We start from the raw sequence: 13,436 nt of genomic DNA, 5'->3' as shown, positions 1-13,436 counted from the left end.
AAATTCAAGTGATATGTGTACCTCTAGGTATTTTCGGTTTCCTCTTTTTGTGAAAATTTAGATTGAAAATGTGAGCTTTTTTATTGTTTGAGTCACTTATAAAAAGTTTCTAAAAGTTGCCAAATAATTTTCTTTAAATAGCTAAATTGGCAAGACTGTTAACATGATGAAGTTGCGAGACTAACCCATTATGAAATGTCTCTGTGGAAATATTTTGCCTTCACGTGATTTTCTTAATCACATGGATTCCTATTGAAGTGACTCGATTTAACCCGTGAAAATCCGCCAAAACAATGGTAGGATAAATGGACCAATAATGTTAATCTTGTTATTATTTCGTACAAAATGCTTAAATTATTTCGTAAAACAGATAATAGACAATGTTTGAAAAGTCTTTGCTGTTAGCCAGAAGCATCATCATTACAAATGCAATTTCAAACACAAATCCAATATTATTTAATAAAATCAATCACATTTCAAGGCTTTTCAAGCCTATGGCTAAACCTAGTGCAAAAGTCCACAATCTATTTGCATAAATCACATTCATAGCAACACATAATATATCCAATAGAGTACAGTCAGTGCAGTTGCATTCTTAATAAATAACAGCTGTATAAATACATTTGTTGAAGTGCTTTATCAAAATCACTTGTAAATCCTTTCATTGGCTTTTCAATTTGGGCCTGTGTTGGAACAAAGAAAATTGCAATTATGAGAAATATTTAAAATTAAATGTAAAGATATTAGCCAAATTCTATCAAAGACAATCGTAGCTATTGTTACCTTCTAGATAAAGACCTCCATGTCTCCTTGCATTTCACAAATACAACGTTCTGAGTTGAACTTCCTGTTTGGGGATCTTTCAAACACAACACAATCCTAAAAAATGAAGAATGAATGCTCTTAAAATTGTCTGAATGTTAATGCATTTAGGAAATAAAACATCAAATCAGGTGTCTTTTATTGCGAAAAAGAGCAAGATTTTCCACCGAAATATTTTGCGAAAATTTTTTGAAATTATAAAACAGTAGATATGTTCTAAATTATAATGCGTCCAAAACGTTTTAATGCTCACTAAATCAAGAATAAATCTTAGAAACATACTTCTTTTGTGTCTCTCCAACTCTGACTCTGATTTTATGGACCTGTATGCCAGAATTTGCAGAATCTCCATACCACCACGTGGAGAGCAGAGTGAGTAAAGAGGATGTGGACTCCTCCAATTTAAACTTCAGCATCAGAAGATCTCCAATGTACTTCTCGGTTACCACGAGGAATGAATGAGTTTTATTGGGGGTGATCTTCTCCTGTCTGCTTGAAGTTAGTGAAGATCATTAGCAAATGGAATTTGACTCATATGCACACTATATAGTGATCGTTAAGATAACATTTTTTGATAACTCACATGTTCAACTTGAGATCTTCTGCTTCCCCATTGGTACCGTAAAGTGAGACTGTCAGTGCTGGCTCCATTGCTAATTGATTTAATTTTCCAAGGAAGTTGATTTTCAGCTGATAATGGAAAACTGAAAATAGAAAAAATTATAAATGTTTTAGCGTCTCACAGACAGGGTTATTATCGTTAGCTAAAACTAAAACCATGAATAAAAAGTAAAAAAAAAAAAAAAAAAAAAAAAAGGCTAACTGCCAAGGCTACATTACAATTTTTTATTTGAAGTAGCCTACTAAAAAAGTTTTTGAAAAGATTCTCATAAATCCAATTTTTTTTCAAAATGATCCTTGTTGACACGGATCCGGGAAAATGACCACACATGCTGTATTATGTATTCCGGGCCAGTAGTTGGCATTGTCACTTTGTTAAGAAACTCACGCATGCCTAAAGACAGAACATGTAACACACAAGTGCATGATGTAACTGTTTTCACAAATTCACATTTTTATAATTTACATGGAGGTGATAATTGTATAATTTTCAAAAAACATGCACTTTAAAAGACATTTTCAAAAATGTGCTTTTTAAGCTCCCCAAAAGCATAAAAGTGATTCCATTTTTAGTTGAAAACGGTATTGTCTGTACTCTTAATAAAAACTATTCAGAAACAAAAAGGCAACAAAATTATTGTTTAAATGACAATTTCAAAATTCCTCCTCTGAAACTTGACACTTACCTCTGAACGGCATGGAGCCTCGTGTTTTGGTGAACATCTTGATGCTTCTTGTCTTACGAACTTTGCTGACGTCATAGCCCACGGTGTTGCAGCGGTTCTTTCGACACTGGAGGCACATGCCGCGGTCGAACATGTCAATGCTCCCACAGCTGTATGCTCTGCTAGCTTCTTCCTCATTCAGCAGGGAGTCGATGAACAGGTGGACGGACCGCTCATGCTCGCATCTGATGGCATTATTTAAGGCTAAGGGTATTAATGAAACATAATTGATATGATTTTAAATTTAAATATGAACTTTTAAGTCATATATGTAAATAATCTGGTTTTAAGTAGTGATGAATGATTTAATTGTAAAAGGGTTGCCAAAACAGATTTAAAAAGCCAGATTATGAAAAATGTGACAACCTATTCGTGATACATAAATAATCTCTATCCATCTTTGGAAAAGTTAACAGGCAAATAACAGGCATTTTCTGTCAGTGCAGAATGCAGTATTTTTTTATTCATAGCAAAATAATTGAACATTTCTTAATAAAAATATGCATAAATGTATTAATAAATTAATTTTTTGTATTAATGTGTTCAAAAAATGTAAAATGCTTTTTAGTGTGTTTAAGTGAATATTTTACAATATAATATATTATTTAGTGTTATTAGTAATTTCAACAAATCAGCATTATTAATTTAAAAAACATTTATATATTTTAAATGTATTTTGATTTATTTTTTAATTTTAATTTATTATATTGTATTATGTTTTACTGTTGTTCAGATTAATGCTGAATCAAAATTTAGTTTTTTAAACAATAATTTACTTTGCACTTATTGTAAATAAATAAAAAATTATTTTAAATATATTATATTTAAAAAATACAAATGTTTAAAACATTTACCCCCGGTTTCACAGACAAGGCTTAAGCCTAGTCCTAGATTAAAATGTAAATCTGAGCTGTTTCAACTGAAAGAAACTTGCACTGACTGATCTTAAAACAATCTTTTGTCTTAAGATGCACACCGGTAATGCTTTTTTCTAAGGAATGTTAATAAAAATCACTTAAATATCCTAATTGAACTATGGCCTAATCCTGTTTTAGGCTAAGCCCTGTCTATGAAACCAGGATATAGATTTTCAAATATTACTTAACGTGTGTCAAAGTTCTATGATGCTACAATCAACTTTTCATCAATCAACAATACAACAACCAGTCGCATGTATGCGTAATCTTCCCAAGTATTTTGAGGATAAATTGTGGTAAATAGTGAGCAGACCTGTACTGTACATTGGAATTTAATTGAATATCCCAGATAAGTGTATTTACCAAATATTCCATAACTGGCAATTTTCTCCAGCGCTCCTCTCATGTTGCAACCAGGCTGGAAGCTTCCTCCATTAGGGTATATATCCACATGACCAACTGGCTGCTCAATGCCAATACTGAGACCCAGGGAACCTTGGGTGAATGTGTGGAGGACATCTACAAAATGGGCATCATCTGGAGACAACCGTCCATGGGCGTGGACCCCTTCAAAGTCTGGTCCAGCTGGGTCTAGACCTGCAAAAAATCAAATTGTTGTCCCATATGGTGTTTAAGATCTGTTCTAAGATTTATTTCCAAAAGAACACCAATTAACCTACCTGTGATTCGTCCAACTTTATTGGTTGCATGATTTCCTGCAAAACCTGCAACGTGGGCACCAAGACTGTAGCCGATGAGGTGCAACTTCTCCAGAGGAATCATGGAAGTCTCCTTATGAATTGGGCACAATGATGGCAAATGAAAACCTAGAATAGCAGTATGTGTAATTTGATTTGATTTGATTTGCTAACACGTACCTCTAACCAGTCTATGAACAGTCCGATCTCTTGTCCCACCATCTTCGTGTTATGTGCAGCCACCACATAATGGTTCTGTGCCATCTCCAACCAGTCCACAACAATGACATTAGCATCCTTCTCCCTGTTATAAAGTGCAGCAACTAGTTTCTCAACCCAGCTCTCAAACAATCCACTCACCTAGGGGAAAAGAGCTAATTTAACACTAACATATTGAAAAAGACTCAGCTGAATTTATGGAATGTTTGTAACTGTTGCTTTACCGTCCACCCATGAATGACCAAAAAGGTTTTAGAAGTGTTTCTGAATTTGCAGCTGTTGAGAGTCTCTGGTTTGCCACGCACAATGTAACACACGTCATCATCTGGTCGGGATGGGTTTCTCAGAGAAAACTTGACGCTGGCTTTGTTTACATCTGACAGGTCTCGTAGATCCTCCAGAAAATTATCTATTTAAAGGTGACAGCCATTGAAAAAGTAATATAGTACTATTAAAACGTACTTTAAATAAAAAAAGTCAAAGATGAAAATGCAATATCATATTTAAAGAAGTCAAATATTTGGATAAAGTATACAAAAATTCTATAAGAATTATAAAACTGAGCATGCAAAAATGTTATATCAACATAAATATGACTGAATATCACTGAAAAATTCTAAACGTAAAAATTCCAAATCAAATATAAAACTATACAATATTAAATGTAATACAAAAAATACATGAAATACATTGAAAGTGAAATATAACATTTAAATAAAGTACAATTAAAAACCGTCAACTCAAAAAATAAGTAAATGATTTTGTTATTATAAATATTATACAAAGAAATCTGCATTATAATGATTAAATTGTAGTCCATGTAAATATATAATATATTAAGTTATACTATTAACATAAAATTATTCTAAATTGTTGTAATTAATTATAATTAAATAGCTATTAATTTCCTTTAAAATAAGATTTGAATGGAAGGCATTAATTGACAATCTCACATGAAAACTAATTAAAAGAAAAAAAAAATTCTTATATAATAAAAGAAGACTTTTATTTAAAAAAAGTAATATTTCAGTAATATTAAATATGTAAATTTATTGTAATATATATATATATATATATATATATATATATATATATATATATATATATATATATATATATATATATATATATATTAAATACGGAATAATAGAAAATAGGTTTCAAAATTTGACATGGGCTACTTGGCATGCTTAAAACAGGTTATGAGAGGACAATAAATATTTCCATAGTTCAGCTCAGCTGACATAATAGGTGGGTGAAGGAGCCATAATATGCATAATACACAATTATCACACCTTTAATCGGATTGCATTTAGCTTAGACTAGCTGCCTTGTGGTGAGTACTATGAAATGTAGCCTACATTTAAAAAAATCTTTCATAAAAATTAATACGCGACTCTATTTAGCTAGTGAAAGATCACCGGTGTCTTCAACAGACTAATTCGTGGATTTAAAAGCTCAGACAGATGCCGGATATTAAAGTTTTCCCCATCAAAGATGCAGGATTTGCGGTAGGAATTGAAAACACAGACATCACAAATTAAAGAAAAGCGTCGCGTCCAAACAAAATAACGCCTCAAGGTTATCCGAATGCATTTCTCTCGGCGCATCAACAAACAGCTAATAAACATCTTACCAAAGAGTTCGTTCGAGAAGATTTCTTTCTCCAGAGCAGCGACGACCAGACCAGTGAAGCTTAATACGAGCCACGAAACGCATTGGAATAACAAAATGTTCATGTCTTTTCTGCTTAAACTTTTGGCGCGCTTTTGATCCTCACCTTCCTGTCGCGCTCTCTTATAACATAAACTGAGAAAAAAAATAATTGCGAACTCCCGGTGCTGCTTGAATACTCTTTAATGAAATCTGAGACTGAGTTCCTAAATAAGAGCCATTGGTCTCAGCCCACAGGCGGGGTAATACGGTCACACAGAGCTGTGGAAGTCTCACGAGGTTCTCTACCAAAATAAAACAAGCCGTTTTCACCTTGAACTGACCTTTTTTACTGAAATATGAAAATTCTGTCATCATATTCATTCTCGGATCGTTTCAGATTCATGTGATCCATCCTTCAGATCCATCTATCTATCTATCTATATATCGTTCTGGCAAGGTTCTCCCCAAGTTATGAACAAATGTTTTTGAAGTAATAGAACATTTGATTGCAATTATCTGGTATTTAATAATTTTCTAAAAATGTAGCGCATAAATCTATCTTCAGTCGTTCTATTGTTCTATTGTTCTATCAGTTGTTCTATTTATCATTCTATTGTTCTATTTAAAACAATGTTTTAAACTTAATTTCATGTATGTGTCATGTATTTGTCTAACTTAACATATAAACTGCACAGAGTTTGAATCTAAAGCTTATAGGTTGAATAAGTATGTAAATGGGTCAGACAGGTTTTAGACCACTTCAAACTGACCTTTGGTGGCAACAACATGTTACTGTATGTCATGAAAATTGACATAACAGGTTATGTCAGTATTCATGCAATTAATTAATTCAACGGAGGAAAGAGAGAAGTAATATCTCTCTAACTGACATTCGATGGAACAAAGACTTATAACATATGTGCCAATACCCTAAATGCTCTTTGCTCGTTCTAAAAAAATGCTGGGTTAAATACAACCCAGGACAAACCCAGCAATTGGGTTCTTTTGTCCCAGCATTTGTCCATATTTTACCCGACGCAATGTTGTATTTAACCCCTTATTTGTCATACCATAACACTCAGACCCTGCCGAAAGTCTCAGTGACACTTGCATTGTGGTCATTCTTTCTGTTTGTTATAACAAGGACCAGGCACCAGAATTGCTGGTTTAATCCAGAATATTCTTAGAGAACTAATATCCTGTCACATGTTCTTTAGCAGATGGAAACACTTCAAGAAATCATTGTCCACCGTTCAAGAACTCAGTGGAGCTTGAATATGATTTCTAAGAAGAATTAGAAAGTGATAAATCAAAGCCTTCATTTAAATCTCTATATCTAACTTTTTTATTCCTTACTGTGATAAACTGGCAGGAGTAGGGTATTTTCCAAAAATGTAATGCTACAATTTCACAACAGTCTCTTGCAAAAGGTTCTGATTAATGAAAGTATCGGAATGTTGTATTTTCATTCCAAGAATTTGTTCTTCCACGAAAAAGTGGAGAGGATCTTGAAAAACAAACTCCTTGTGTTTTGATTTGAGGTTACTGCACATGAGCCGCTCTCCTATCAAACAAGTCAGTGCACTCCTGTTTTTTTTTTTTTTTTTTTTTTTACAACGCATTGTTATTTGAATGTATGAAGTTTCATTCACATAACATCTTATATGAATGAAGCTAATGTGAACAAAACAATGACGTGGTTGTTTTATTTATTTTTTTTATGACTTTTTATTAGATTAGATTAACATATTTATATTTAAACAACACATTCTAAAAAGATTAAGGCCCTGCCAAATGTCAAGTCCCAGATTTCTGCTGATGCTGTGAAATTTGCAGCCAATTTCAAAATAGTTTCAATTTGTTAAAGGCCTGAAATATCAAAAACATTACTAAAGAGGATTTAAGAATGAAATAATGCAAATTAAATGCAAAAATTGTCATTTGCACATAAAATGAAGATTTAAATTAAAAATGCAAAGCGCTCACATACAGTAACATAATGTTTATTAAAATGACATCAGACAGTGCACGGCATATAGATTCATATTATCACAACTGATCATTTCTTTTCCTTCCAGTGACTTCAATCAGTCAACGTTTGTTTATAAAAATAGAGAGGCTACAAAATTCAAAAGAAAAGGCAAGAGCACTTCAGAAACATGGAATACATATATTATGTGCTTAATATACAAATATATACATTTAATAAATAGGAAAAAGGGACAGTTTTGGTGTATTTGTGGCTATTATGTGGGGCAGTCAACTTCGTCAGGCCTGGACAACTGTCAACATTTCTTAGATCAGATGCATCTTGGTTTTATTCTTGGCTGGCTCATGCATAAACTAGTTTTTTCTTGCCTCAGTACTTTTTCAAAATGCAGACGAAACCATCATTGAGTTGCTTTGAGGGTGATGAAACAAAAGTGGAAGAATTGTTTGTTGATTTTTCTTTTACCAAACAAAACTGAATTGAAAGAAGTGACAAAAAACACAACAAAATTTAATCAACAGAATCGTTTGTTGATTTTGCTCTTTTACCAAACAATACTGAATCAAAGGGAGGCAAAGCCTTTAAAGTGATCTGTGCCAGACACAATAACCCAAGAAATGGAAGAAAAAGGTAGACATTTAAAGAGCTGTTTGTAAGTATATATAATGACAATTACAAATATTTACAGTATTATTTCAACTTGTTTTAGCAGAGAGAGGATTTGGTCCCATTTTTTGTTAAAGCAATTCAGACTGATTTTCGGTTGCAACAGACAAATCTAAAAGTTTTTGGAACTGAAGCAAAGAGGATTAGCATAGCTAAAAAACTGTTTTGGTACAACATAATTCACAGTACAACCAAACAAATGGCTAAATAACCTAGTTTCTAAGTGGAATTTCAAGAGTTATACTGATAAACCAAATAAACCATAACATGTTTCAAATTGCATCTTTATCCAAAAGAAGAGTCTCTTTGGTGGACAACTAGCCAATCATTTTAACTAAGTGCAAGTCATTTTTAGATAGACTGGAACTGATTACTTGCATAAATATGTTGCACAGAGACTTGATCAATTTTATGGATTAAAGATGCAGGAAAGATTGTCTAGCCAGATCTCAGATGACCTGTAATGTGGTATCCAAAGTGATTGTTTTGTTTTAAAACTGCACAGCAGCAACATTTTTTAAGATGTGGTTTCTTGCAGGGTGTGTTTCTGAATTTGCGTGGGGTGAAGGTTACTAGTCTGAATATTCCAGAGAGGTTTTGTCTCTGCTGTTCCAGTTTTCCCTGGCAGATTCTGTGCCAGATCCCGGCAGAGGTGGATTTTTACGTGTGTTTTTACTCGGTGGTCTGTTTGAACGAACTTCCGTGCATCTTCAACTTGTGCAATCTGCCAGTGTAAAGTGCAAAGGGTTTAGTCAAACAAAACTCACCACAACAAATAAAACAGGAACATAATAACGGAGCAGGGAAGGCCACTTTTATTGAGCTGTGTCAACAGATGGGGGAGATGGCAGATAGAAATTTACCTCTGGTTTTTGCGGCTCGACTGGGCTTCTTTGTCTTTTACGAAGACGGCGGCCTCCCCACCACGGGAAACGTAGGAAAATTCACCTTCTTTGGCACTGAAGATGATCCTAGATTAAAAACAAACACATACATTCTAAATTTTGCACAGGCTTTAAAAGGTATAAAAGTACAAAATAAAAGTATTATGCAATAAAAATGCATTATGTATTCATTATGCCAAATTATGCCATTATTCAGTATTCATTATGCCAAAATAATACATACAATTATTAAAAAAAAATATTTAAGTTGCCAAAATATGTTTCTCTGCTTACTTAGACTGTCTTTCTCCTGATTTAATGCGCAGTTTGCGGATGTGGAAGGTATCGGGGTTCCACCATGGCCAGCTGATGAGGGTGTCTTTCTCCCAGAGAAGTTTTACCATCAGCAGCTCTCCGATGTCTGTGTCCGTGGTCAGTAGGAAAGACACGGTGGTGTTTGTGTTCAAAGCAGACCTGTGAAATCAAAAAACATCTCTTTCACTTTCTCTGTTATCTCAGTTCAGGACAGAGTCCAATATGAGGCAAAACATGGTTTAAACTAGCTGCACTACCTGTTTTTTGGTACCATAAAAAAATCACTGAAATCAAAAAAAGGTCCAAGAACTTTCTTGGTAAACATCTTAACATTGCATTTGTAGATCATTTAGAACTTGTGTGAACTAAGTCCTGACATATAAATCAGGAAATGCTGCTAACTTACAAAATGTAGGGGATATTTTCCTTCTCGCCATGGATTCCGTACAGTGAGATCTTCATGGGCTGATCAGTGTAGCTTAATTTTGTCTTGCTGAAGAAGTGGACCTTTACTTGATAATGGAAAACTGTGGAAAGATTTTACATTTTTAATATAAAATAAAAAAAAAATCTTCTAAAAATCAAAATGTATATAAAAATAAAATGCACCCTTTATTTGTTTTATTAATTTCATAAACTTTGGTGCTTCTCACCTTTATATGGCATCACATCTCTGGTCTTCAAGTACATCTTGCTGCTTCTGCGTGTGCGGATTTTGTTGACTCCGTAGCCCACCTTGTTGCAACGGTTCTTGCGGCAGCTGAGACACATTCCCTTATTGAAGCTGTCTTTGGAGCTGCAGCGGTAAGCCATGCTTTCTTGCTCCTGGTTCACCAGTGAGTCGATGAACAGGTGAATGGAGCGCTCGTGGGAGCACTTCACGATCTGATCCATGTCTGTGGAGAACCAAGAAAAACGTTAAAGCTTGTATTTGTGATTTGAAATCTAAGAACGTCTGAGGAGGACAATGGGAACATACTTCTTAAACCAGAGGTGGCCACCATCAACACAGTGTTCTGGAGGTCACAGCCGGGTTGGAAGGTTCCTCCGTTGGGGTAGATGTCAATGTGCCCCACTGGCCTCTGAATCCCAATGCTGCGATCTGGAGAACCGCGAGTGTTGGTGTGAAGAACGTCCACGAAAAGGGCATCATCGGGGGAAAGAGTGCTTTGGGCATCTGCGTACTCAAAACTAGGGCCAGCAGGATCCATGCCTGAAGATACAATAAGATTGCTCTATTTTAATGGTTGATCAATGCATTTTTACAGGTAAATTAGAAAAGTGACACCCTAGGAAACAACATCAAGTTACCTGTGATTCGGTTAACTTTATGTTTGGTGAGAAGCCCAGCGATTCCTGCCACATGAGCACCAAGACTGTAGCCCAACAGATGCAGCCTCTCCCAAGGATAGTCAATCTCAGCCTGGATGAAGAAACCAGAAAATATGAAGAATACTGCATAAAACGAACTCCATCTTGACGTAGAACAAATCACTTCCGAGCGTTTGACTTACCTGTAACCAGTTGACAAACTTGGCCACATCCCTCCCCACTAGTTTGGTGTAAGCAGCTGATGTAGGGTAGTGTTGTTGCGCACGGGACAACCAGTCCACTACAATCACGTTGGCTGTTGGCTCTCGATCATACAGGGCTGTTACCAGTTTGGGAACCCAGCTTTCAAACATACCCGTGACCTAAGAGGAAATCATTGGCGTCATGGTTTGGACTGCTTTGCACATTTACTCAATGTTGTCAACAAGTGTAGTAGAAACACTCACCGTCCATCCGTGAATAACTATGAAAGTCTTGGTGTCTGGATTGAAGTTACATTCTTTGATGGTTTCGGGTTGGCCTGGAACTATGTAGCACAGATCGTCTTCGGGTTCTTCGGTTGTCCTTAAGGAAAACTTGGACTCGATGTCATTGAAGTCCATCATCCATTCTGTGGCATTTTCCATGATGTTATCTGTCAAAATCAAGATCATCGAGTTTCACTGCTAGCAAGGTAAGTGCTGCTTCCATTAAATGCTTTTTACTTGTAAGCTACTTACAAAAAAATTTAATTATTGAAGTTGCAAAGAAGCTTATCTTGCATGTGCTTATACTTTTCCCTTATTTTGTATATGAGGAATTATTTCCAAATGGCAAGCTTGGATCCTTTCCCAGTGCTTGACTGACCATACATAAAAAATAGTTTTGCAATAAGTCCTTCAATATGTGTTCATAACCGACTGGTCTGGCATGTCAAATACATGTAAACAAAGTCTCAAACAACCGTTTGACATGATAATTACTGTGTCTTATATAGTAAAGTCAAAGTTTACCATTTATTAAGATAATATTAAGTTTTATAGATAATGTTTACAAATCATCAAGCTTGGAATATATTTTAAAAGTTAAAAGTTAATGAACATAGACTGACCAGAACAAGACAAGGAATTAATAACATTTACAATCGCCATATAATAATAAATGCACTTTTTAAAATAAATAAACTTTTTTTAACATAAATATTTTTTGCACCACAAAACATGGTCTTTTAGGACAAATATAATACAAATAACACAGAAGGGCCTATATAAATTAACATAATTATATAAATAAGCAATACATTTTTATAACATTTTGCACCATCCAACATTATCTTCTGAGACAAAATTTATAAATATAAAAGTATACATTTATTTAAAGAAAATGCATAAAGTTACAAAATTAAAATTCAGTAAAAAGCAGTAAAATAAGGTTTAATAAGCTTTTACTTACTAAGAGTGGTAAATTCACTCGCTGGCTCAATCGTAGTTGCAAAACCCGAGGAAACGTAGACCAAATACATCCAAGATATAAAACAGGCGCTGTTTCCTCTCCCCATATTAATATAATTATATTGATCACAGATGCAACAACTTCTTAAACTGAGCGTAAAAGCCGTTGAGATCCGGGTAGTTACAGCGTTACAGCACGTTAATGTTCCAGTTGGGGGGTAGCAGCTGCTTCAGATGTCTTGTGTCCAGAGTTTCCCTCGGAGTTTAAATCAGTACCGCTACAAGTGTCTTTATCCTCCCGTGCGGGACCGCATGCAAATCAGTGAAATCCTATTGGTCAAAAGAGGCGGGGTAAGGCCTGATATGACCAATAAAACGCCAGGAACCCCCACACTGACTCATCACTTACAATTACATGTCTCAAGTTGTGAGGCCCCTGAGAGTCTACAAGCAAACGAGTTTTTTTTTGTGGTGAAATTCAGTTCCAATTCATTTTTCTGAATCTAAGATATTACAAAATATACAAATACATTGCAAATGCAAATGACAAACGTGTTTAAAAATAAATCAGGGTCTTCTGTTAAAGGTGTGGGGTAAATTTATTTATTTAATTATACTACTTTTCAGATTTATGTTAAGGAAATCGTTCTTGTTTGGTCATCACAGACTACTCAAGGTCATAAGAACCAACTGATAAAATCACCCACACTGTTTGATCAGCGCTTCGCAACAAATTAAAATGTTACTTTCAATCCAAACATTGTACACCGTGTCCCCACAGAAGGCCTACCGCTCAACTAAAACACACCTGTGTGAATATTTGCCAAGTTAAAAACCAACAATATAATGCGTGCCAATCACAGCTTGCTCTTGGCAGCATATGGAAGAAGAGGGTCACAAATATCAGTGTGATTTCCATACAGGGAGACGGTCAGTGGGCGTGTTTGGCCACCCTGCGTCTCATTGGCCAGACAGCAGTGAGCTGACAGACAGCCAAGACTTTTTAACATTTCAGCAAAGAAAAATCATGCAAATCGCTGGCTTTTTGAGAACAAATATACAGAGTATAACTTCTGAGCAATCCTGGAATGTCATATTTTGCCACTTCTCTGGATTTCTTTTGTTTGTTTTGATGTGGATAAAAGTGCTAAATAAATAGAT

At 34.8% G+C, this 13,436-nt stretch overlaps 2 protein-coding genes across 3 annotated transcripts; both read right to left on the bottom strand.

Moving 5' to 3' along the window:
* Window positions 1-314: 314 nt before the first annotated feature.
* On the bottom strand, window positions 315-5,923 carry LOC132159776 (lipoprotein lipase). 2 transcript variants are annotated; one of them, XM_059569382.1, is made up of 10 exons: window positions 5,639-5,923; window positions 4,227-4,411; window positions 3,964-4,143; window positions 3,766-3,874; window positions 3,449-3,682; window positions 2,130-2,372; window positions 1,406-1,526; window positions 1,105-1,311; window positions 784-879; window positions 315-683 (listed from the first exon to the last, which is right to left on the bottom strand). In XM_059569382.1, exons 1-10 carry the CDS (start codon window positions 5,739-5,741, stop codon window positions 662-664), a joined length of 1,500 nt encoding a protein of 499 aa, XP_059425365.1. In that variant the 5' UTR covers window positions 5,742-5,923; the 3' UTR covers window positions 315-661. The 2 variants fall into 2 exon arrangements, with proteins under 2 accessions (XP_059425365.1, XP_059425364.1); XM_059569381.1 differs by having other exon boundaries at window positions 3,766-3,877; window positions 5,639-5,918.
* A 1,722-nt stretch (window positions 5,924-7,645) lies between these two features.
* lpla (lipoprotein lipase a) lies at window positions 7,646-12,552 on the bottom strand. Its single transcript, XM_059569380.1, has 10 exons — window positions 12,277-12,552; window positions 11,292-11,479; window positions 11,028-11,207; window positions 10,825-10,936; window positions 10,493-10,726; window positions 10,167-10,409; window positions 9,920-10,040; window positions 9,493-9,672; window positions 9,178-9,285; window positions 7,646-9,038 (listed from the first exon to the last, which is right to left on the bottom strand). The coding sequence occupies exons 1-10, from the start codon at window positions 12,380-12,382 to the stop codon at window positions 8,987-8,989; spliced, it is 1,524 nt and encodes a 507-aa protein (XP_059425363.1). The 5' UTR covers window positions 12,383-12,552; the 3' UTR covers window positions 7,646-8,986.
* Between the last annotated feature and the right edge of the window lie 884 nt (window positions 12,553-13,436).

The sequence above is a fragment of the Carassius carassius genome, chromosome 16, assembly GCF_963082965.1.
Source record: "Carassius carassius chromosome 16, fCarCar2.1, whole genome shotgun sequence".
Classification (NCBI taxonomy): Eukaryota; Metazoa; Chordata; class Actinopteri; order Cypriniformes; family Cyprinidae; genus Carassius; species Carassius carassius.
The sequence above is the reverse complement of the archived record's forward strand: the minus strand, read 5'-3'. Positions and strand labels throughout refer to the sequence as shown.